The sequence below is a fragment of the Dendrobates tinctorius genome, unplaced genomic scaffold (genome assembly GCF_039654945.1).
Source record: "Dendrobates tinctorius isolate UK_male_01 unplaced genomic scaffold, ASM3965494v1 ptg000097l, whole genome shotgun sequence".
Taxonomy (NCBI): domain Eukaryota; kingdom Metazoa; phylum Chordata; class Amphibia; order Anura; family Dendrobatidae; genus Dendrobates; species Dendrobates tinctorius.
The window spans coordinates 631,299-653,791 of NW_027361765.1; the positions used below are offsets into that span (position 1 = coordinate 631,299).

General features: G+C 42.8%; 1 protein-coding gene across 1 annotated transcript in view; it reads right to left on the reverse strand.

Moving 5' to 3' along the window:
- Positions 1-19,642, reverse strand: part of LOC141098888 (cathepsin L-like proteinase) — a 29,950-nt gene extending 10,308 nt beyond the window's left edge. Inside the window, exons 1-3 of the mRNA XM_073586853.1 lie at positions 19,540-19,642; positions 15,042-15,184; positions 3,223-3,405 (exon numbers count right to left, since the gene is read on the reverse strand). Coding sequence (XP_073442954.1) covers positions 3,223-3,405; positions 15,042-15,184; positions 19,540-19,642 — 429 coding nt within the window. The remainder of the gene's footprint in view (positions 1-3,222; positions 3,406-15,041; positions 15,185-19,539) is intronic.
- Between the last annotated feature and the right edge of the window lie 2,851 nt (positions 19,643-22,493).

The window sequence follows — 22,493 nt, forward strand, 5'->3', positions numbered from 1 at the left end:
TACCATCAGAGATGCAGGTTTTTGATCTGTGCGCTGATAACAAGCTGGATGATTCCTCTTCTCTTGAGTCTGCAGTACACGGTATCCATGATTTGCATAAATAATTTCAAATTTTGATTCATCTGACTGCAGTTTTTCATTGTTAAGGCCGGAGTCAGACACAACGTATAAAAATACAGTCCGTATTTTACGGTCGTAATACGCAGAAGCGTTCCCTGAACAGTGATCTGTATGTCATCCGTTGGCAAAGCTAGGATGCTATTTTTGTGCATGTAAGCATCTATATGACATCTGTATTGCATCCGTATGCCAAGATTTTCTCGCCGGCTTGCAAAATGGACATATAATGCATCCCAATGACAGGTTAAAACACAAACAAAAGAATAGATATAGATGCATAGAATACAAATATATATATATATATATATATATATATATATATATATATATATATTTCATAGAGTTCTACATAGCAGAATAGCCAATAAATAAATTGCCGGCTTCTGTAATATCATTACAAAACCTGACATGAAATGACACATGGTTTGTATACAGTAAACCATTTCATTTCATTTAGTATTTTATATGTCTTTGACTAATAATTAGATTACCACAGCCTCAGTGACATCAGCAGTAGTCAGTGAGGCTGCGCTGAGTCCACACCTGACCGGAGGTGAACTGATAGCGTGAGAAAAAGTTCAGAAACTTTCCCACACTTATTAGTTCATCTCCGGTCAGCCGGGGCGCCTGCACCGAGATGAATTCATTAATTCTGCAGTGGTTTACAGGGGGGCCTGTAGCATTAGCACCGGTCCCTGTTGTAAACTAGTTAACCCCTTGTGATGGATTGCAGCAGGGGACCTGACTGAACTGTGGAGATGCAAGGATATTGTTGTTTTTTTATTTTTTGTTTTTTTACAGGACAACAATGGATTCTGTTGGACTAGCAGAATAATAAATATTGTCAAAAACTTTGTGTGATTATTTCATTAAAAGAAATTTTAATTAATGTGTGTGTGTCTTTTTTCAACCTTTTACTATTATAGGATTAAAAATGCCTAGGTGTCTTATTTACACCTCTCCATTATTAACCCAGCTTAATGTCACCTTTCAATAGCAAGGTGACATTAACCCATTATAATTAACCCATGAGCCACCACTAAAGGCAATGGGAATAGAGAGGCTAAGTACCAGAAAAGGCGCATCTTATAGCCCTCATAGACTTGAATTGGCGTATTACGGGCGTATTACGCTGACAATCGCAGCATGTTGCGATTTTCTCAGCCCCCAAAAAACGGCCGAAAAAAAATAGGCTGATAGGAGTTGCCCCATAGATTAACATTGGTCCGAGTGCAATGCATTGTTTTTGAGCATAGCACTCGTCCGTATTTCTCGCTAGTGTGACGCCGGCCTAACCCAATGCATTTTATATGAGATTTGGCCCAAATAAGATGGCAGCTTTTCTGGATTGTTTTGGTAAATGGCTACTCAATTGCATGCTAGAGATTTCTGGAAGCGTTCCTGAGTCCAGGAAGTGATTTGCCCTACCAAATTATGCCTGTTTTTCTGCAGATTGCCCATAACTCACAAGCATCCAATATTGACATTCGGTCTTGTCTCTTGTACTTGTGGATTTCGCTGAATCTTTTGATGTTATGTACTATAGTCGGTGGGATATTCAAAATCTTTCCAATTTTAGTTATTAGAACATTTTTTTAAATGTTTCACAAGTTTTAAGCACAATTGTTCTCAGATTGGTGAACCTCTGCCCATCTTTGCTTATGAGAGACTCTGCCTCCTCTCTAACATGCTGTTTTTATACACAATCACGTGACTTAATAGAAATTTGAACCTCTAGCTGTTTTTCATTGATATCACTTACTTTTCCAACCTTTGGTTCACCGTGTCCCAACCTTATTGAGATTTGTTGTTGATGTCAATTTCTGAATTAGCTAATTTTAATAAATGAAATGGAAAAATGTCTAGGGTTCAACTTCTGATTCGTGATCTATTTTCTGTATAAAATATTGCTATATGAGATTTCCAAATCATTGCATTGATGTTTTCTTTACATCTTACACAACATCCCAACTTTTTAGGAATTGAGCTATTTTTGTGTATTTTTTTTCAAAAAACGAAAAAAGTGGTTTGGTACCGTGCTAGCCAAGCACATATTCTAGGACATGTTGTCACTTTTTAACCATGCTTACTTTTTTATAGACTAGCCCTTTGTCAAGTGTCTTTAATATACACAATAACTCTTGTCCAAAATATTCACACACGTTTTTGGCACATAAATCTGTCACATTTAGGTTATTAACCCCTTTACAACGTATGACTTATAGGTATGTCATAGGTCACCTCTCCAGCTTTGGTTTTCCGTGCAGTCGCCGCACACGTCAAATCGCCACATGCGGACGCATCTGTATACAACGCAAGTCCCTGCGTACCCAATGTTAAAGATAGGTACGCAGGGAAATGCAGGACGCATGCAGCAGTAGGCGGAGCATAGGCTGAGCTTCACGGAGGAAGAAAGGAGGAAGGAGGTTGCCATCTGCAGCCCTCCTCAATGCAAGTGTGAAACCAGCCTAAACGGCGTAACAAGAAAGAAATCAAAATACCAGAATCACTTTTTTTTGGTCACCGCAACATTGCAATAAAATGCAGTAACTATGAAAACATTGTATCAATAAAAAAATGGTATCAATAGAAATGTCAGCTCGGCACACAAAAAATAAGCCCTCACCATCCCCAGATCATGAAAAATGGAGACGCTATGGGTCTTGGAAAATGGCGCCTTTTTTAAATTTTTTTACAAACTTTGGATTTTTTTTCATCACTTCAATGAAAAAGAACCTATACGTGTTTGGTATTGCAAACTAATAAGCATTTAGTAGACATGGTTGAAAAAATGCAAAAAAAAATTGTGGAATTGCAGTTTTTTTTACAGTTCACCACATTTGGAATTTTTTCCCATTTTCCAGTACTCTATATGGTAAAATCAATGGTGTCAAAAGTATAACTCGTCCACCAAAAAACAAACCCTCACATGGCCAAATTGACAGAAAAATAAAAAAAAGTTATGTCTCTGAGAAGAGGGGAAGCCAAAAAATTATGGAAAAACAAAAAATCCCAAGGCCAAGAAGGGATTTACACTGTGTAAAAAAATATATCATGTTACGTTAAGCTATAGTCTGATAGTACATTAATAAGTTTTCTTACAGTGGCAAATGCCCAGCAGGATCCACAAAGACCTTGATTTTTTACACGACCCACACAATTTGAATCTCTCCAGTCAACTGAATCTGGTATGTTGAGTTTTCTGGAATAATCCTGCACAGGGACATAGTTCTGGGGCTTTTCATTTGAAAGAAAACATTTCCTGGAAGACCGTTCTTCTGGTGTCTGAAATGAGAAAAAAATTATATGACTGTACCAAAATTATTCTATACAGTAGGAACAAAATCACTAAAAACAAGTGTCACGTATGCAGGTGGTAGATCAGCTACCACCCTGGAGGATTCAAGCATCAACGGGAGTTTCTCCGCCTGGTTGTTGGCTCACAAATACTTGGAAGATGCCACCACCTTAACGTTCTCATTAACCTACCACCTAGGAACTGAATATACCTTCTCCAGGTTCATCGTGAGCCTGGTCTGCAAGACAACACATCATCGAGGCGGAGAGGTTCCTGATAGCAGATCATTGGAACAATCATCAAGACTGTGTGGGGACATCGCCTCCACTTCCCTTCCTTCAAAAACATCAGCACATAGTGAGTTGGAGACTAGCAGACCTAGCCAAGAAGATGACAAAACTGGTGGTTGACCTGGAAGTTTCGGGACCAGACACTTTTTATAACTCCACTGTTCCCAATGTGTCACTTCTTGGGATCTCCAGACTAGAAAAGGCATTCAAGTTCTTGGCTCCGGACAACCTAAGTAAAGTGGATGGAATAAACCAGACAGCACATTGAAGGTGATCTTCTCTATATGTAATGTTTCTATCTGGAGCTCAAGTTGTTTACAAATAACTTGACTGTTTTTTGGTAGGGCTCATCCTTCACCTGACAACACCCTCACCAGATTCTGGAGCTATAAGACAAGAATCTGACACCGACTCTTCACAGCTTGTGGCAACAACTGTCCCAGTGAAACAAAGCCTCCACTTGCCACAAATACAGTCACAGTCACAGGTGGAGAGGGAATAGTCCTGCCAGGAACAGTCTCTCCTACTGGCCCAAGGCTTCGGAATTTTTTAGACTTCTTAGTACAAAGACTGTCGGGATGTTTTACACAACCGCAGTGATATCACAATCTCTTCTCACAACTGGGTTTCAGCTGCTGCTCAGCCATATAAGTACTGTAAACCTTCATGGATTCCAAACGGGAGTCTGCCTTTGCAGGCTGAGGAACAGGTTGTTTCTGAAAAAACAGATCCAGATGTGATGGTCTCCTCACACGCATTACCTGTCTGGTCTGTTCCAGGAAGATAGGAAGGGAACTTGTCACAGAAGATACTAGATTAAGTTCATCAAAGACCTTTCGGAAGACCACCAGGAATGCCTGCAGGTCCGACGTGACAGGATCCCCTCTCTCCCATAGGGGGTTGATCCAGGCAAAGGCATTTCTTGCTAGGTAGATCATTAGGAATCCCATCTTGACTCGATCTGAAGAAAACTGATGGCCCAAAACTTCATAATGCCACATGCACTGCTCTAGGGACCCACAGCACTGCTTTTCATCCCCATGGTTCTGAGGCAGATCAGACAGGAGGGGTTCCACTCCAGAGGTATAAGCTTCAGATTGAATAGGCACAGCTGTAGGTAATGCTACTTGGGCTAGCACAACAGACGTCTGGGCTTCCAATCAGGCATCTAGTGTCTGCAGATGAAACAAAATCTTATCTGTTGTGAGTTCATTTTCCCCTTCACCATTGAGGTCTGATGAACTCCCTCTTCTGGTGAAGGAAGGTAGTGAGGCTGATTACAAAGCACCTGAGCAGAATGATGATGACTGGGTGACTGGGATTGCTGACTGGATATAAGGCAGCCGACGCCCTTCTGTCTTGCGGGTGATTACTCTGAGGGATTCTTGGAGACCAGTCTGATTCCTGCTCCTCTAAAGCTAAGTTTTCTGCTCTACTTTTTGCATTTGTGTTTTGGTTTTGTTTTGCCTTGTTTTTCTGGATTTCTGCCTTTCCCTGCTGGGTGAGCTGATTTCCTTTTTTTCTCTGTCTTCAGATAATACCTGAGTACTGATATAGTCTTTTTGAAGCCTAGCGTCTTCAGGGCTTTTTTCCCTATCAGGGTCTAGGGCACCGTAGGAACCCCCCACGGCTACTGCTTGTTGTTGTTGTTAGGTTCAGGGGTCTGCAATCCGATAGCTGCCAACTTCTCTGGTTTTCTGGACTTAGCTAGTATTTCTGTTGTTGCCTCCTACGGTGACTCATTCATAACAGAATCACCCGCCATACCGCAGATCCTAGGGTACTCAATAGCAGGAAAGAATTGTAAAAAAAAAAAAAAAAAAGTGTGCATAATTTTTCCTCTATATCCCTGAGGCCGTAGGGGGAATTTTTTTTTCTCTCAATGGAGATAAAGCAATTGTCTGATCGTGTGGAGCAGCTCGCTGCGGAAGTGCGGGGAATTTCCGCCTACCTTGCTCATTCACATGCTGCTGAACCAAAGATCCCTACTCCTGATGTTTTTGGGGATCGGTCTAAATTTTTGAATTTCAAAAATAATTGTAAATTAATTTTTGCCTTGAAGCCTAACTCGTCAGGGAGCTCTGCGCAGCAGGTTAAAATTGTCATCTATTTGCTGCGTGGCGATCCCCAGGATTGGGCGTTTTCTTTGAAACCAGATGATCCTATTCTGACTAATGTGAATGCATTTTTTCAAGCCTTGGGGTTGTTGTATGACGAACCTAATGCTATTGATCAGGCTGAAAAGACCCTGTTGGCATTGAGCCAGGGTCGAGATTCTGCAGAATTGTACTGTCAAAAATTCCGAAAGTGGGTGGACCTTACTACCTGGAATGATAATGCTTTGGCAGCTCTCTTTCAGAAGGGTTTGTCAGAAGCCGTAAAAGATACTATGGTCGGATTTCCTGTTCCCTCTGGTCTTGATGATTCTATGTCATTAGCCATTCAGGTTGATCGGCGTTTACGTGAACGCAGGACTGCACGAGAGGTGTTGCCACCTGTTGAACAAGTGTCTGAACCTATGCAATGTGATAGAGTTTTTTCCAGAGAGCAGCGTCAGGAGTTCAGAAGGCGTAATAAGTTGTGTTTTTTCTGTGGAGATGCCTCGCATATTATTTCTGTCTGTCCTAAACGAGAGAAACGCTTTGCACACACGTTTTCTGTTGGGGGTGTTCAACCTAAGTTTCTTCTGGCTATTACTCTGATCTGCTCCCTGTCCACATTTTCCGCCAAGGCTTTTGTGGATTCGGGAGCAGCCCTAAACCTAATGGACTTGGATTTTTCTAAACGTTGTGGATTTCCGATGACACCTCTGCGGACGCCTATCCCTTTGAGGGGGATTGATGCAACTCCTTTGGTGAAAAATAAACCTCAGTTTTGGACCCAGGTGGTAATGCGGGTCGCCCCAGAGCATCAAGAAAATTGCAGATTTTTGGTGTTGCATAATTTGCATGATACCATTGTTCTGGGGTTTCCCTGGTTGCAAATTCATAATCCAGTTTTGGATTGGAAATCTGTGTCTGTGGTGAGTTGGGGTTGTCGGTGTGCCCTTAGTGAGGCTCCGGTTTTCTCCACCTCTCCTCAGTCGCATGATGTTCCTGACTATTTGGCGGACTTTTATGATGTATTTAGTGAGAATGAGTCTGCGTCTTTGCCTCCTCATAGGAGTTATGACTGTGCAATTGAACTGAGCCCGGGGTATAAATTTCCTAAGGGTCGGCTCTTCAATTTATCTGTACCCGAGCACGAGGCTATGCGATCCTATATTAAGGAGGCGTTGGAGAAGGGTCATATTAGACCATCCTCTTCACCCTTAGGTGCCGGGTTTTTTTTTGTGGCCAAAAAGGATGGTTCATTAAGGCCTTGTATTGATTATCGTGCCCTCAACAAAATTACTATTAAATATCAGTATCCGTTACCCCTGATTTCGGATCTATTCTCCAGAGTTAAAGGTGCTTGCTGGTTTACCAAGCTTGACCTCAGGGGGGCGTATAATCTTATCCGCATTAAGCATGGGGATGAATGGAAGACGGCGTTTAATACTCCGGAGGGACATTTTGAGTACCTGGTGATGCCTTTTGGGCTCACTAATGCCCCTTCTGTCTTCCAGTGCTTCATGAACGACATTTTCCGAGACTTTGTAGATAAATTTTTGATTATCTATCTGGATGATATTTTGATCTTCTCCAAGGATTGGGATTCTCATGTGGAACATGTTCGGACTGTGTTCCAGATCTTGAGGGAGAATTCCCTGTATGTCAAAGGATCGAAATGCCTTTTTGGGGTACAGAGGATTTCATTTTTGGGATTTATTTTGTCTCCGTCAACTATTGAAATGGACCCGGCCAAGGTACAGGCCATTTATGATTGGGTTCAGCCCACTTCTTTGAAGGCCCTCCAGAAGTTTTTGGGTTTTGCTAATTTTTATCGGAAATTTATAGCAAAATTTTCTAGTATTGCCAAGCCATTGACTGATCTGACTAAAAAGGGTGCTGATGTGTTGAATTGGTCTCCGGAGGCTGTTTCTTCCTTTCAGGAGCTGAAGCGAAGATTCACTTCTACCCCGGTTTTGCGGCAACCTGATATCTCACTCCCATTCCAGGTAGAGGTGGATGCTTCTGAGATTGGTACAGGAGCTGTTTTGTCACAAAAGGATCCTGGAACATCTAAAATGAATCCCTGTGCTTTCTATTCCGGAAAGTTCTCTCCATCTGAACGTAACTATGATGTGGGGAATCGGGAACTGTTAGCCATGAAATGGGCATTTGAGGAGTGGAGACATTGGTTGGAGGGAGCTAAACACCAAGTCGTGGTCCTCAGTGACCACAAGAATTTGATTTACCTGGAGTCGGCCAAACGCTTGAACCCTATTCAGGCTAGGTGGGCCTTGGTTTTTACACATTTTGATTTTGTGGTCTCTTTTCTTCCTGGCACTAAGAATGTCAAGGCAGACGCCCTCTCTAGGAGCTTCCTTGCTGATTCTCCTGTGGTGACCAAGCCTGCTACCATCTTAGGCAAAGGGGTAGTTCTTTCTGCCATCTCGCCCTATTTGAGACGTGCTCTGGAAGAGTTCCAGGAGGACAAACCTGAGCGTTGTCCCAGTGGAAAGTTGTATGTTCCTGACCAGTGGAAGAAGAGAGTGATGTCTGAAGTTCATTGCCCTGCATTGGCTGGTCATCCAGGTATTTTTGATACTAGAGATCTGGTGAGTCGGTCTTTTTGGTGGCCCTCCTTGTCTCGTGATGTCAGGAATTTTGTGCAGTCCTGTGGGACTTGCTCCCGGTCTAAACCTTGCTCTCACTCTAGTGGGTTGTTGATGCCTTTGCCGGTCCCCAGGAGGCCATGGACCCATATTTCAATGGATTTCACCTCTAATATGCCTGTCTCTCAGAGAATGACTGTTATTTGGGTGATTTGTGATAGGTTCTCTAAGATGGTTCATCTTGTACCACTCCCTAAGTTGCCATCTTCCTCTGAGTTGGTGCCCCTGTTTTTGCAACAGGTGGTTCGCTTGCACGGGATTCCTGAGAACATTGTATCTGACAGAGGAGTTCAATTTGTGTCTAGATTTTGGAGGACTTTCTGTTCCAAGCTGGGAATTCAGTTGTCCTTCTCCTCTGCTTTTCACCCTCAGACCAATGGGCAGACGGAGAGAACAAACCAGACCTTGGAGTCGTATTTGAGATGTTTTATTTCCGCTGATCAGGATGATTGGGTTTCATTTTTGCCCTTGGCCGAATTTGCTTTAAATAATAGAGCTAGTTCTGCCACTTTGATGTCACCTTTTTTTTGTAACTTTGGGTTTCATCCTCGATTTTCTTCAGGGCAGGTGGAGCCTTCTGCCTGCCCTGGTGTTGACACTGTGGTGGAGAGAATGCACCAGATCTGGGACCAAGTGGTGGATAAGTTATCTCTCTCCCAGGAAAAGGCCCAACGGTTTTCCAACCGACATAGGACCATTGGTCCCCAGTTTAAGGTTGGTGATATGGTTTGGTTACCATCACAAAATATCGCTATGAAGGTGGCTTCTCCTAAGTTTAAGCCTAGATTTATTGGACCTTACAAGATTTTGGAGATTATTAATCCGGTCTCTTTTCGTTTCGCTCTTCCTGTCACATTTAAAATTCATAATGTGTTTCATAAGTCCTTGTTGAAGAGGTTTATTGAACCAGTTGTTCCTGTGGTGGCACATCCGGACCCTGTATTAGTTGAAGGTAACATGGAATATGAGGTAGAGAAGATACTGGATTCCCGTCTGGCTAGACGGAGACTCCAGTATTTGGTTAAGTGGAAGGGTTATGGTCAGGAGGATAATTCCTGGGTCTCTGCCTCTGATATTCATGCCAAAAGATTGGTGTGTGCCTTTCATCGGGCTCACCCTGATCGCCCTGGTGGCGTGGATGAGGGTTTGGTGACCCCTCCTCAAGGGGGAGGTACTGTTGTGAGTTCATTTTCCCCTTCACCATTGAGGTCTGATGAACTCCCTCTTCTGGTGAAGGAAGGTAGTGAGGCTGATTACAAAGCACCTGTGCAGAATGATGATGACTGGGTGACTGGGATTGCTGACTGGATATAAGGCAGCCGATGCCCTTCTGCCTTGCGGGTGATTACTCTGAGGGATTCTTGGAGACCAGTCTGATTCCTGCTCCTCAAAAGCTAAGTTTTCTGCTCTACTTTTTGCATTTGTGTTTTGGTTTTGTTTTGCCTTGTTTTTCTGGATTTCTGCCTTTCCCTGCTGGGTGAGCTGATTTCCTTTTTTCTCTGTCTTCAGATAATACCTGAGTACTGATATAGTCTTTTTGAAGCCTAGCGTCTTCAGGGCTTTTTCCCTATCAGTCTGTTGGCTCTTGTTTTTGAGAGGGTTTTGGCGGATTGCAGACAGCAGCTTTTCTATTCTGTCCTATTTAGTTAGCTTGGGCCCCATCATTTGCTCAGCCTATCTTTCTATCTGTGTGAATGTTTTTTCATCTTGCTTCACCGTCATTATATGTTGGGGGCTGCCTATTGCTTTGGGGTCTGCTCTGGGGCAGTTTAGATTTCCCTTTCTATCTTTAGGCTATATAGTTCTCTGGCTGTGATCGAGAGGTCTAGGGCACCGTAGGAACCCCCCACGGCTACTGCTAGTTGTTGTTGTTAGGTTCAGGGGTCTGCAATCTGATAGCTGCCAACTTCTCTGGTTTTCTGGACTTAGCTAGTATTTCTGCTTTTGCCTCCTACGGTGACTCATTCATAACACTTATCCTGGTTCTTTTGCTAGAGGATCAATTGTCAATACAGCTCTTTGCATAGAGGGGTTTGGGAATCAGTGGGGCCCATAGCCGAAGCAAACTGTTATGCATGCAGATGGCACACATAGTTCATGGACCCACAGTGCCACAAAGCATGGCTTGACTAAGAGCAGGGGAGTTAAGAAGCTACCTAGTGTTCATTGGAGCTCCTGTTGGTGGAGTCAGGCTTGAACTGCTGGTAGCAGCCAGGTACCACTCCTAGGCAGTCCCTGGTACTGCAGCTGCTGACCCCACGGGTCAGGTATGCAGACACAGATAGGACTTGGGCTATCATTCAGTCTATTATGTTCTCAATTCTCTGCAGAACTGTTGTGTTATGGACATGGACTCGGGCTCCATTTAGACTACTAGGTTTAGGATCCACTAGTAGAACGGTTACTGACACAGAGTCTAAGGCCTCTTTCACACTTCAGTTTTTTACAATCAGTCACAATCCGCCAGGTTTTGAAAAAAAACAGATCCTCAATTTTTTTTGAGGATCCGTTTTTTCCCCCATTGACTTGCATTAATGGCGGATTGTGACGGATTGCTGTCCGTTGCATCCGTTTTTTTTGAGGATCCGCCAAAAGTTGCTGTCCGTCACCATCCTCAAAGATTTCAAAACGGAGCTTGTAACGTTTTTTTCTCTGGCGGATCCTCCAGACACTAATTTAACTCGAAATTCTTTCTGGGTGCCGGATTAAAAAAAAAAAAAAAAAAAAAAAAAACTCTCTCTCTCTCTCTCTCTCTCTTTTTTTTTTTTCCAGGCTGCGATTCCTTTAAAATTCTTCATTTTGCGGATCCGTCAAAAAAACGGATGGGTGGCATCCGTTGTCATCAATTCTAAAACGGATCCAGCATCCGTCCTTTTCGCGGATTTCGACTGATGCAAAAAACTGAAGTGTGAAAGAGGCCTTAGGCCTCTTTCACACTTCAGTTTTTTGCATCAGTTCAAATCCGCCAAAAAGGCAGACATGCGGATCCGTTCTTTGTATTTTGTATACCTATTTTATGGATATCTAATTAAAATATTTTGGATTTTACCCTTTTGAGCTGGACCGTCTTTTCCATATTTTGTCTATTGCCTGACAGAGCTGTGGCCCGTGCTTGAAAACAACATGGAAGTACAAAGGGTGAGCTGAAGACTTTTTTTTTCTAGTACTCTGGATTCCCTGTTTCATCTGTGGTGCTTTATTGCCCGTTTACAAGATGGCATCTGCTGCCTCACTTCTGCTCATGTGATCCGCCATCCCTGTCTATATAACCTTGGTTACCTTCCCAGTCCATGCTTGTGTATTCTGCTTGTATTCCTGGCTTTGTGTTGCAAGAGACTGATCCTCTCCAGAGAATCCAGCTCAGCCTTTCCAGCAAACCTTCCCAGCTCGCAGTGGTGCTCATGCTACAAGCTGTGTGTCTGTGTTTATCTGCATCTGCTTCAGCCTGCCTACTTAGGACACGTAAGCTCAGCCTGCTTCAGCTAATCTCATTGGCATTCAGTGCCAGTATATTTGACTGTTCTGGACTCTCAGCTCTACACTGTTTTCAAGACTCTTACTCTGAGACTGCCAGCCCTGTTGTGAACTGTGTCTTCTGATCAGCATTCCCCAGTGTGTGCTTGGCATGAGACTTTGCTTGCAGCAGTGCTGCATATGAACTTCTTCAAATAGCATCCTGTTTGCTGTGGTTACTTGAACTGTTGCTCACGCACTGCACCTACGTTTGTTTGCATAATACAAACTTGATATTGTACTCTGGTTCTGTCGCCTCATTTGTCTCAAGACAAGAGGTTCCTGAGTGTACCACTATAATTTTTAAACCTGCTCAAGAAGGCACATGTGCAGGCCCATCTGAAATTTGCAAATGAACACCTAGATGATTCTGTGAGTGATTGGGAGAAGGTGCTGTGGTCAGATGAGACAAAAATTGAGTTCTTTGGCATTAACTCAACTTGCTATGTTTGGAGGAAGAGAAATGCTGCCTATGACCCAAAGAACACCATCCCCACTGTCAAGCATGGAGGTTGAAACATTATGCTTTGGGGGTGTTTCTCTGATAGGGGCACAATACTACTTCACCACATCAATGGAGGAACGGATGGAGCCATGTACCATAAAATCCTAAGTGACAACCTCCTTCCCTTCACCAGGACATTAAAAGTGTCTTAAAAGTAATCTGTTTTTTTCAACAGATTCAACAATAAATGTGCCATGTCAACAGAGGAGAGGGCCGGGGAGAGACGAGCAATATCAACTGGGGGGAGGAAGTCGGAGTCTTTCTTGATCTCCGAAAATGATGTGAGGGAACAGTTTAGTAAGCTGGTCATGGGTAAAGCAGCAGGGCCTGATGGTATCTGTCCACGTGTCCTCAGAGTGTGTGCGAATCAGTTGTGCACTGTCTTCCAGCACCTGTTTAACTGGAGCTTACAATCACAGAGAGTACCAGTTCTATGGAAGACTTCTTGCCTGGTGCCGGTTCCCAAGACTACCTTCCCGAGCTCCCATAATGACTATAGACCGGTGGCCTTAACATCGCATGTGATGAAGTCCTTGGAGAGAATTGTACTTGCCTACTTGTGTCCGAGGGTGTCTGCTTTTACGGACCCCCTTCAGTTTGCGTATCGGCAGAGTCTGGGGGTGGACGATGCTGTAGCGTATCTACTACAAACAGTACATTCCTTTTTGGACAATGATAGAACCACTGTGCGTGCCATGTTCTTCGATTTCTCCAGTGCATTCAACACCTTACAGCCACTATTATTACGTAAAAAGCTGGTTGAAATGGCGGTTGATGAGGGACTAGTGAATTGGATCATTGATTATCTGTCGGACAGGCCACAGTTTGTGAGGTTGGGGGCGGCCGTATCGGATAGTGTGCGGAGTAGTGTTGGAGCCCCTCAGGGAACGGTGCTGTCGCCATTCCTTTTTACGTTATACACAGCTGATTTTCAGTATAAATCAGACCTTTGTCACCTTCAGAAGTACTCTGATGACTCAGTGATAGTCGGAGGTATTGAGAGAGACCGGGGGGAGGAGGAATACAGAAGGGTGGTTTTGGACTTTGTTGACTGGTGCCAGGCTAACCATTTAGAACTCAACGTAAAGAAAACCAGGGAGCTGGTGTTGAGTTATGGAAGGTGCATGAAGGATTGCTTACCTATCACTATTGATGGTCAGGATGTGGAGATGGTGGAGAATTTCAAATATTTGGGGGTTCACCTGGACAGCAAGCTTGATTGGAGGTGCCATATGGAGAAGGTTTGCAAGAAAGGGATGAGTAGACTTTACTTCCTAAGGAAGTTAAGGTCGTTTAATGTGTGTAGCAAAATGCTTGAAATGTTCTACCAATCCATTGTGGCGAGTGCAATCTTTGATGCAATTATATGCTGGGGTAGTAGTGTGCGCACAGCTGACGCGAATAAGCTGAATAAACTTATCAAGAAGGCTAGTGCGGCGGTGGGTCTACAACTCAGGACTTTCGAGGAGGTATTAGAGGATAGAATTACTAAGAAATGCAAGGCTATAATGAGCAACAATACACACCCGCTCTATGAACTGTTTGCGAAGCAAAAGAGCACATTCAGCAAGCGTCTACTCCAACTAATGTGTAAAAAGGAAAGATATAGAAAATCGTTTGTTCCGACAGCTGTGGGGATGTTTAACAAATGTATAAGTGTAAAGCATCCCAAGACTAAATGAAGTTCAAAGTGTATGGGGGGGAATTGGTGAGTTACAAGTACCAGTCTATCCGCATCTGCTGTCCATATAGACTTATTTTGTAAAGTGTGTATTGTTCTTGTAATGTTCTTGATCTTTGTTCTGCTGCTGTAATACTGTAATTTCCTCCGGGATCAATAAAGTTTATCTAATCTAATCTAATCTAATCTAATCTAAAGTGGGTTGTGGCTGGGTCTTCCAGCAAGACAATGTCCCAAAACATACAGCCAAGGCAACAAAGGAGTGGTTAAAAAAAACACATTAAGGTCATGGAGCGGCCTAGCCAGTCTCCTGACCTTAATCCCATTGAAAAATTACAGAGGGAGTTGAAGTTCTGAGTTGCCAAGCGACAGCCTCAAAATCTTAATGATTTAGAGATGGTCTGCAAAGAGGAGTGGATCAAAATTCCTCCTGAGATGTGCACAAACCTCATCATCAACTACAAAAAAGTCTGACTGCTGTGCTTGCCAACAAGGGTTTTGCCACCAAATATTATATGTTGTTTGCCAGATGGATCAAATACTTATTTCTCACTGCAAAATGCAAATAAATTTATATAATTTATACAATGTGATTTTCTGGATTTTATTTTTTATATTCTATCTCTCAATGTTAAAAATAACCTACCCTTAAAATTATAGACTGTTCGTGTCTTTGTCAGTGGGCAAACTTACAAAATCAGCAAAGGATCAAATACTTATTTCCTTCACTGTATATCTAGCTGCCATAGTAGCTGCATAAAGCTGATCTGTGGAGGCATAAGATGTCAAACTGCTACTGATCTGATACTGATGACCAACCTAAAAAAAATGTTTAATATGTTTTACATTGCTTTAGGCTACTTTTATAAACTTACCATATCAGCAAACTTATTCATGGCCATTCTGTATCTGGATAATCCCTGGTCGGCCAGTTGATTGTGTTTCTGTACTTTCTGCCATGTTGCCTCCCACGTTTTCCTCCGGAATATCTCATCTCGAAAATTACTGTACTCCTTGTCTATTTTGAGTTTATGAAATAAAATCAGTAATTAGATAATTTATTGTGTGAATTTATGGATTAATACAAGTTGTAAGTTGCACATGTAACATAACATTACAATTAAAACTGGGCAATACTATATATAAAGAAATCTATGAATGACAGCCATCTATGTGTGGGTGCTCATATAGGGAAGACTGTCAATCACTTATTCGCCTACACACTGGACCTTTGAACCTTAGCTTCTGCACGGTACACAGTAAAAGTTGCTGGACTGTAATCACATCTGGATTTATTTATAACAGTTATCAGCCATCACTTGCTATGTTCAATAGTCTGCTGACTTGGCATTGTGTTTTGTTTCCCTTATTACCGATAGTCCTTTTGTTCTCTGATATCCCCCCTCTACTGTGCTCACACTAAACACTCACTGTAAGGGCTCATGCACAAGACTGATTTTTATCGAACAGCAAAGAAAAATCTTCCAGCAATGATGGATTAGTTTAACCTACGCGTTTCGGCGTAATGCCTCCGTCCTGACACCATGAATAAGACATTACGCCGATATGCATAGGTTATACCAATCCCTGTGGCTTTGCCTGCTTTTCCCTGCTTTTAACATACTGGAATAAACATCAAGTTTTATACCCACCCATCATTGCTTGAGGATTTCTTCTTTGCTGTTCAGTTGCATCATTCCTGACCAGAGCATCTCTGTGCGATGCTTCTGAACCACAGGCTCAGGAGAACACTATATTGGTGAACTGACTCTCCTTCCCCATTCCCTTGGTGTTTGACTATGATACTCTATGGGGCCAACTGTTTTAAGGGAAAAATCAGAGACTGATTTTCATCGAAATGTCGGATCAAAATTGGCAAGTCAAGTCTATGGGTCTGTGAAAAGAATCAGACTGCACCCAGATATCATCCGAGTGCTGTTCAGTTTTCACAGACTGACAGTATGGAGAAGATGGAGAAACTTTTTTAATTTCTCTTGACGTTCGAGAAAAAATGTTGCCACTCTGGTCCTACTCTAAGGCCTCTTTCACACATCCGTTTGTCTCCATCAGTCAAAATTCGCCGATTTGCAAAAAAACCGGATCCGACATTTTTCTTGGCGGATCCGTTTTTTCCCCACTGACTTGCATTATCGGCGGATCTTGACAGATGGTCATCCGTTGGATCCGTTTTTTTACGGATCCACCAAAATTTTGGCGTCTGCTGACATGACAGGACGGACAATGAAACGTTTTTTAGGCTGGCCGGATCCGCATTTCTCACTGCGCATGCCCAGAAGAATTGCCTTTGCTGGAAATTTAACCCTAAATCCTGTTCTGGTGGCTGGTGAAAATCTCTCTCTCTCCTCCCGGGCACGGTTCCTTTAAATTTCTGCCTTCCCTGGATCCGTCACAGCAACGGTCCGGTAGCACATGTTGCTTTGAAAACGGTTGCACATCCGTGTTCCGCCATTTTCGCAGATTGCAGCTGATGCAAAAAACGTATGTGTGAAACCTTCAATGTCTGCCATAATTTGTATAAATCGATAGAGAAGTAACTGAAATAATAGTTGACTAATTGTAACATTTTACTGTAATTTTCGTAAATCTGGCAAGTGGGGAAGACTGGCAAGACATAAGTTTTTCTACTAAGGAAATCATCCATGCCTGGCTATGTATTAACAAAACCTTGTTCCAGTCAGACAAGAGCATGTGTGAAAATGTGTTATGGTTTGATGAGACTCAAAGTTGAAATATTTTGGTCATAATTCCCAAAAATTTGCTTGGTGAAAAATCAAGGTGCTACATCACCAAAAGAGCACCATACCCCCAGAGAAGCATGGTGGACACAGCATTATGCTTTTGAGCTCTTCTTCGGCAGCTGAACTTGGAGCTTTAGTAAAGGTGGAGAACAATATGAACGGTTCTTAATATCTGTCAATGTCGCAATAAAACAATGATCCTTCTGAAGAGACAATTTGCATATTTCCCAGAGGAGCATTGCGGCTTAAACGTCTCCTCATCTTGGTATGCTTAACATGTCACTCTTCGCAAGGAAAAATGTTATCCCTTGGATCCCGGCCAGACGCCTCTCACACAGCCTAACCAGATCTCAGACTTTGCACTGACAAGGGGTAGTAGCCCAAAACACTGTGTCTGCAAATTGCTTTTGGCTTTTATCCTAAGTCATGTAGCAAGGCTTGTTAAAGGGTGGACATTGACTTTTAAGATTGCTACTTCCTATAGGTGGCACTAGAATTCTAGTCCTTTTCCTCTCTCAAGAGACAATTTGCAATCCCTTTGCTAAAATGCTGCAAATAAAGAGGAACTTTATGACAACGACCCTAAGCATGCCTCCAGCTAAATGAAGCCCAGCTAAACATTTATGTATACTTTATATATTTTTGCACGCAGTTTATCCACTGTGTGCATATATATGTATATATATACTGCTCAAAAAAATTAAGGGAACACTATTCCATTTGCAACAGGGTGTTTGTATTCCCTTTATTTCTTTGAGCAGTATATATATACAGTGAGAAAAAAGTATTTAGTAAGTCACCAATTGTGCAAGTTCTTGCACTTATAAAGATGAGAGAGTCCTGTAATTGACATCATAGGTAGGCCACAACTATGAGAGTCAAGATGAGAAAACAAATCCAGAAAATCATCATGTCTGATTTGGCAAGATTTATTTTTCAAATTATGGTGGAAAATAAGTATTTGGTCACCTCAAAACACGCAAGATTTCTGGCTCTCACAGACCTGTTAATTCTTCTTTAACATGCTCCAAACTCCATTATGGTGAAGACCAAAGAGCTATTGAAGGACACCAGAAACAAAATTCTAGCCCTGCACCAGGCTGGGAAGACTGAATCTGCTGTGGGAGTAATATTACAAAAATGGAAGACATACAAGACCACTGATAATCTCCCTCGATCTGGGGCTCCATGCAAGATCTCACCCGTGAGGTCAAAATGATCACAAGAACAGTGAGCCAAAATCCCAGAACCACAAGGGGAGACCTAGTGAATGACCTGCATAGAGCAGGGACCACCGTAACAAAGGCTACCATCAATAACACACTATGCTGCCAGGGACTCAGATCCGACAGTGCCAGACGTGTCCCCCTGCTTAAGCCAGTACATGTCAGGGCACTTCTGAAGTTTGCCAGAGAGCATTTGGATTATCCAGAAGAATATTGGGAGAATGTCATATGGTCTGTTGAAACAAAAATAGGACTGTTTGGTAGAAACAAAGCTTGTCGTGTTTGGAGAAGACAGAATGCTGAGTAGCCTCCAAAGAACACCATACCTACTGTGAAGCATGGGGGTGGCAACATCATGTTCAGGGGCTGTTTCTCTGCAAAGGGACCAGGACGACTGATCCATGTATATGAAAGAATGATTGCGGCCATGTATCATGAGATTTTTTTGTGCAAACCTCTTTGCATTAGCAAGTGCATGGAAGATGAAACGTGGATGTGTCACAGGACAGTTGCGGGGAAACAGGAGATGTGGAACCAGGGCCCCTCAACTTCCCCTCAGGCTAAAGGGGGTGCCCTGACTCTCCTTAACTTGAGGTACACTTGATGGTAGTGAGTCCCCGACCTGTCCCTATCTCCTGTTCAGCCCTGAGCTAAACCCCCAACCCCCTCCCCAGGATGTGAGACAGGGAATAAAGTGAACTGCACCAATAACATGAAAGTAAATATAAATCAGACACCACGGGGTTAAAGCAACTAAAAACCAAAACTGCCAATGCTCCCAGCAGCAGAGTAAGGCACCCGATCAGCATCCAGCAGCATCATCACTGCTCCAGATAAGCTGAACCCCCTCTGCACCAGGTATGTCCAGTCTTCACCAAGGTTGGTTAGCAAATGACCAGTATTACAAACAGTGAGCTACAGCACCTGAAGACCCTTTATAGAAGGGGGGGGTCACCACCTGCTGACTAATTAAACATGTAGTAACACCAGCGGCCATCGGGGGGAACCCAGCAGCAGACTCACAAAACTTGTAGTAACACCAGCGGCCACCGGGGGGGAAAACCCCAGAAGCAGACTCACTAAACTTGTAGTAACACCAGCAGCCACCGGGGGCAAAAACCCATATTAACCCCCGAGGGCCTGAAAGGAAAAAAGTTTATAGAAGAGAATCCAGACTCTGACACAGATCCAAAAATGTATCGTCACAGGATGGGTTTTAAAGCATGGTAATGATCCCAAGCATATCGCCAGGCCAACCTCAAGATATGACAGGCAGAAATGTGTGTTTGTGTAGACTTGCTCAAGCCAATAGGTAATGGTGGGGTGCAGAACAATTGTCTTTTACCTTCCTTATAGTCAGATCCTGTATAGGAAGCATTATATCATACCATGTTTGGCTTTCCATTCTTTCCATTCCTGGTCAAGAAACTCTGAAGAAAAAACACAAGCGATGGCAGCACACAAAACCAGCAGAAATTTATCTGCTTGCATCCTAGGAAAAAGGATTCACATCAAATTAATGTTTAAGAAGACATGTCCACTTGAGAATTAAAGTATCAATATATTAGGACTAAGTACTGGTTGTCATAAAGAAAAGGCATAAAATTCACTAGCTGCATTCACAACTTGCATACTAAATAGAGCCTAATAATAGAAATTATTTCATTTTTATACTTTCATATATAATTGATGAAAATCAATACTAAACTAATATAAAAGAGAAGTTTAGCTGATTTTTTTATTGCTATGCTCTAGGTGAGAACGTTTTTGTGGCCTGTTTTTGTCACTACTATCCTATTCTGAATGTGTTAGTTTTTTGTTTTTAAAATAAAAGAACATTGTTTTTAGAGCTATAATATTGTATGTAGCCACTAGGAGGCACTTTCCAATTAAAGAATGACCCATTATAATACGAAGCAAGACAGGAATCTAAATTTTTAGAAATTAAGACCAGGTTCATGTATCGTTATTTCACAGTCTGAGTATCGTGTGATAGCACGGATCTCCTGGCACGAACATGACAGCCTCATATAAGCCTGTTGGAATCTGGCCCATTATGAAGAAACACTGGTAGATACTCAGCTGTCAATTGATAATTTTTCCTTTTAATTTACTACATAGTGAAATATATGTGCTTAGGATATCAGGATTTTGCAGTTTACTTATAGCTGTAATAACTGTAAAGCGCTGCGGAATATGTTAGCGCTATATAAAAAAATAAAGATTATTATTATTATTGTAATTACTACAGAATGCGCTCCACACGGCTTAAATGCATCAAAAGGGAGGCGTTTACTACGCCAAAATACGCCGATCACATGTTAGGAGTCTGATTTCTCCCTTCCCTACGGTGAAATCTAGATCCTTACATGCTGCAGTCTCCTGCAGTTCATCTGCAGTAAAGGAGATTGCAGAGGAGAGTGCCTTGCGGCAACTCTCTCCAGAGGCTAAGTCCTCCGTTCCCTCCACTGTGCATGCTCATGGGACGAGCTCCCATTGGAGTTTGGGAGTCACATGCTCAGGTCCTGTGTGTAATCCTATTGGCTCCTCCTGGAGTTTGGGAGATCTCCGGAAGGTCCCGTTTGGTATAAAAAGCGTGCATGACTGTTCTGCCATGCGCTAGTATTTCATACTGCTGCTGTATGTTTGGTATTGGATGCTTGGACTGGTGGATGACTTATTATGAAACCCCTTCCCTCTGATATTACGTTTGTGTGAGTGATTGGACAGCGTCCAGTAGCAGCGCTAGCGCCAGCGCGCACCAGCCATACCTTTTGTAGCAGCTAAGCATCCTGCATCGCGCCAGCGTCTTTGCAGCCTCCTGGGTGTTCGCAGTTGTGACACCTCATACCTCATTTTTTACGGTAGGTCTAGAGGGGATAGTCCTGGGGTTTAAGGCTATTTCTGTGTCCACATCGCTGCAGTCTGTGACGCTATACAGACTCAGCGGTATATGTGCTTTAAGTTTGCAGCTCTGTGTTCTTAACAGAGTCTGCTTCAGTGCACTCTGGGTGCAGTTAACCCCATGCACATTAGTACTACAGTGCTCTGCCTCTCTAGCACCGGTCATATCACCTGCCGCACGGCGGACCCCGAGTGGCGAAGGCACTTTAATTATTTATTTTTTTAGTGCCTTCCGCCACTCCTAACAGTGCGTACCACCCGGCGGAAGTCCGTCAACAAAAGAGGCAGTCACCGCGCCACATTACTCCAGATTACATGTAAGCCCTAAGTGGAACAACAATACGCTCCAAAGGCAGAAGCGGCTCAGGCTGGAGCGGCATTCATGTAAGAGTATTTGTGAAGATGTCAATAACAAAAAGAATGAATGGGAGGAAAAAATAGATACCAAGTAAACCCATACATCATCATATCCCAATTTAAAGTATAACCAATCCCAAAAGATACCACAACAAAAGACATCAAATCCCCCAAAAAATCCAACTTCCGCGGGTGGTACGCACTTTGCGTTCCATTCAGCTTACATCATGCGATCGGCGTAATTTGGTGTAGTAAACGCCTCCCTTTTGATGTATTTCCGCCATGTGGAGCGCATTCTGCGCTCCAGTCACTTTGCATCATGTGACCGGAAATGACACTGTACACAGGCCGCGGGAGTCTTCAAATGACGGCGTCTCAGGCACAGTTCACGCCGCACTCTGCATTGTCTTTTAGGCTGTAGGGGTATGAGACCCCAATGATTCTTGCCCCTGATGAACCCTTGATGATTAGGGGGGGAAACGCGTCGGGCGTTCTCGGCACAACAATGGCTGATAAGTATTCATTTTTCTAATCTTTTGATTGACAGACCAACGTTGCATTGTAAATGTGCCTCACATTGTTTTTTATGGCCATTGTCTTTGAGGTACATCCTATCGGTGTTGTGATTTGCCATGGAATATTATTGACAGTGTTTGCAATGAGCCTCTGATGGATTATTAGGTCCTTTGTATATGGATTAATTTTTTCTGTGCACTGTTGGTTTGCAATTATCTGGTGGAAATGTTGCTGCTAATGCTGGGATTTATTTAACCTATTACTGTAGATGTTTTTTAGGCATCATTATTGATATATGATTTGTCTTTTTGCAGTGCATGTATTTTTGACTACGAGATAAGATTTATGAACTGCATGGATTGTAATCTTTGTTGCAGCATCTGTATTTTTCATTACGAGATAAGGTATTTAGCTGCTATATTTTTTCTATTTTTGAGCCTTTTTGGCTACGAGATAAGTTTACAGCACTTCAGCACTTTCCACCTACTAAGACATATTTATGTCTACCCATTAGGGGTTGTTTTTCCGGGTATATTTGTATGTGTGTGGTTTCTCTGTATCCCTT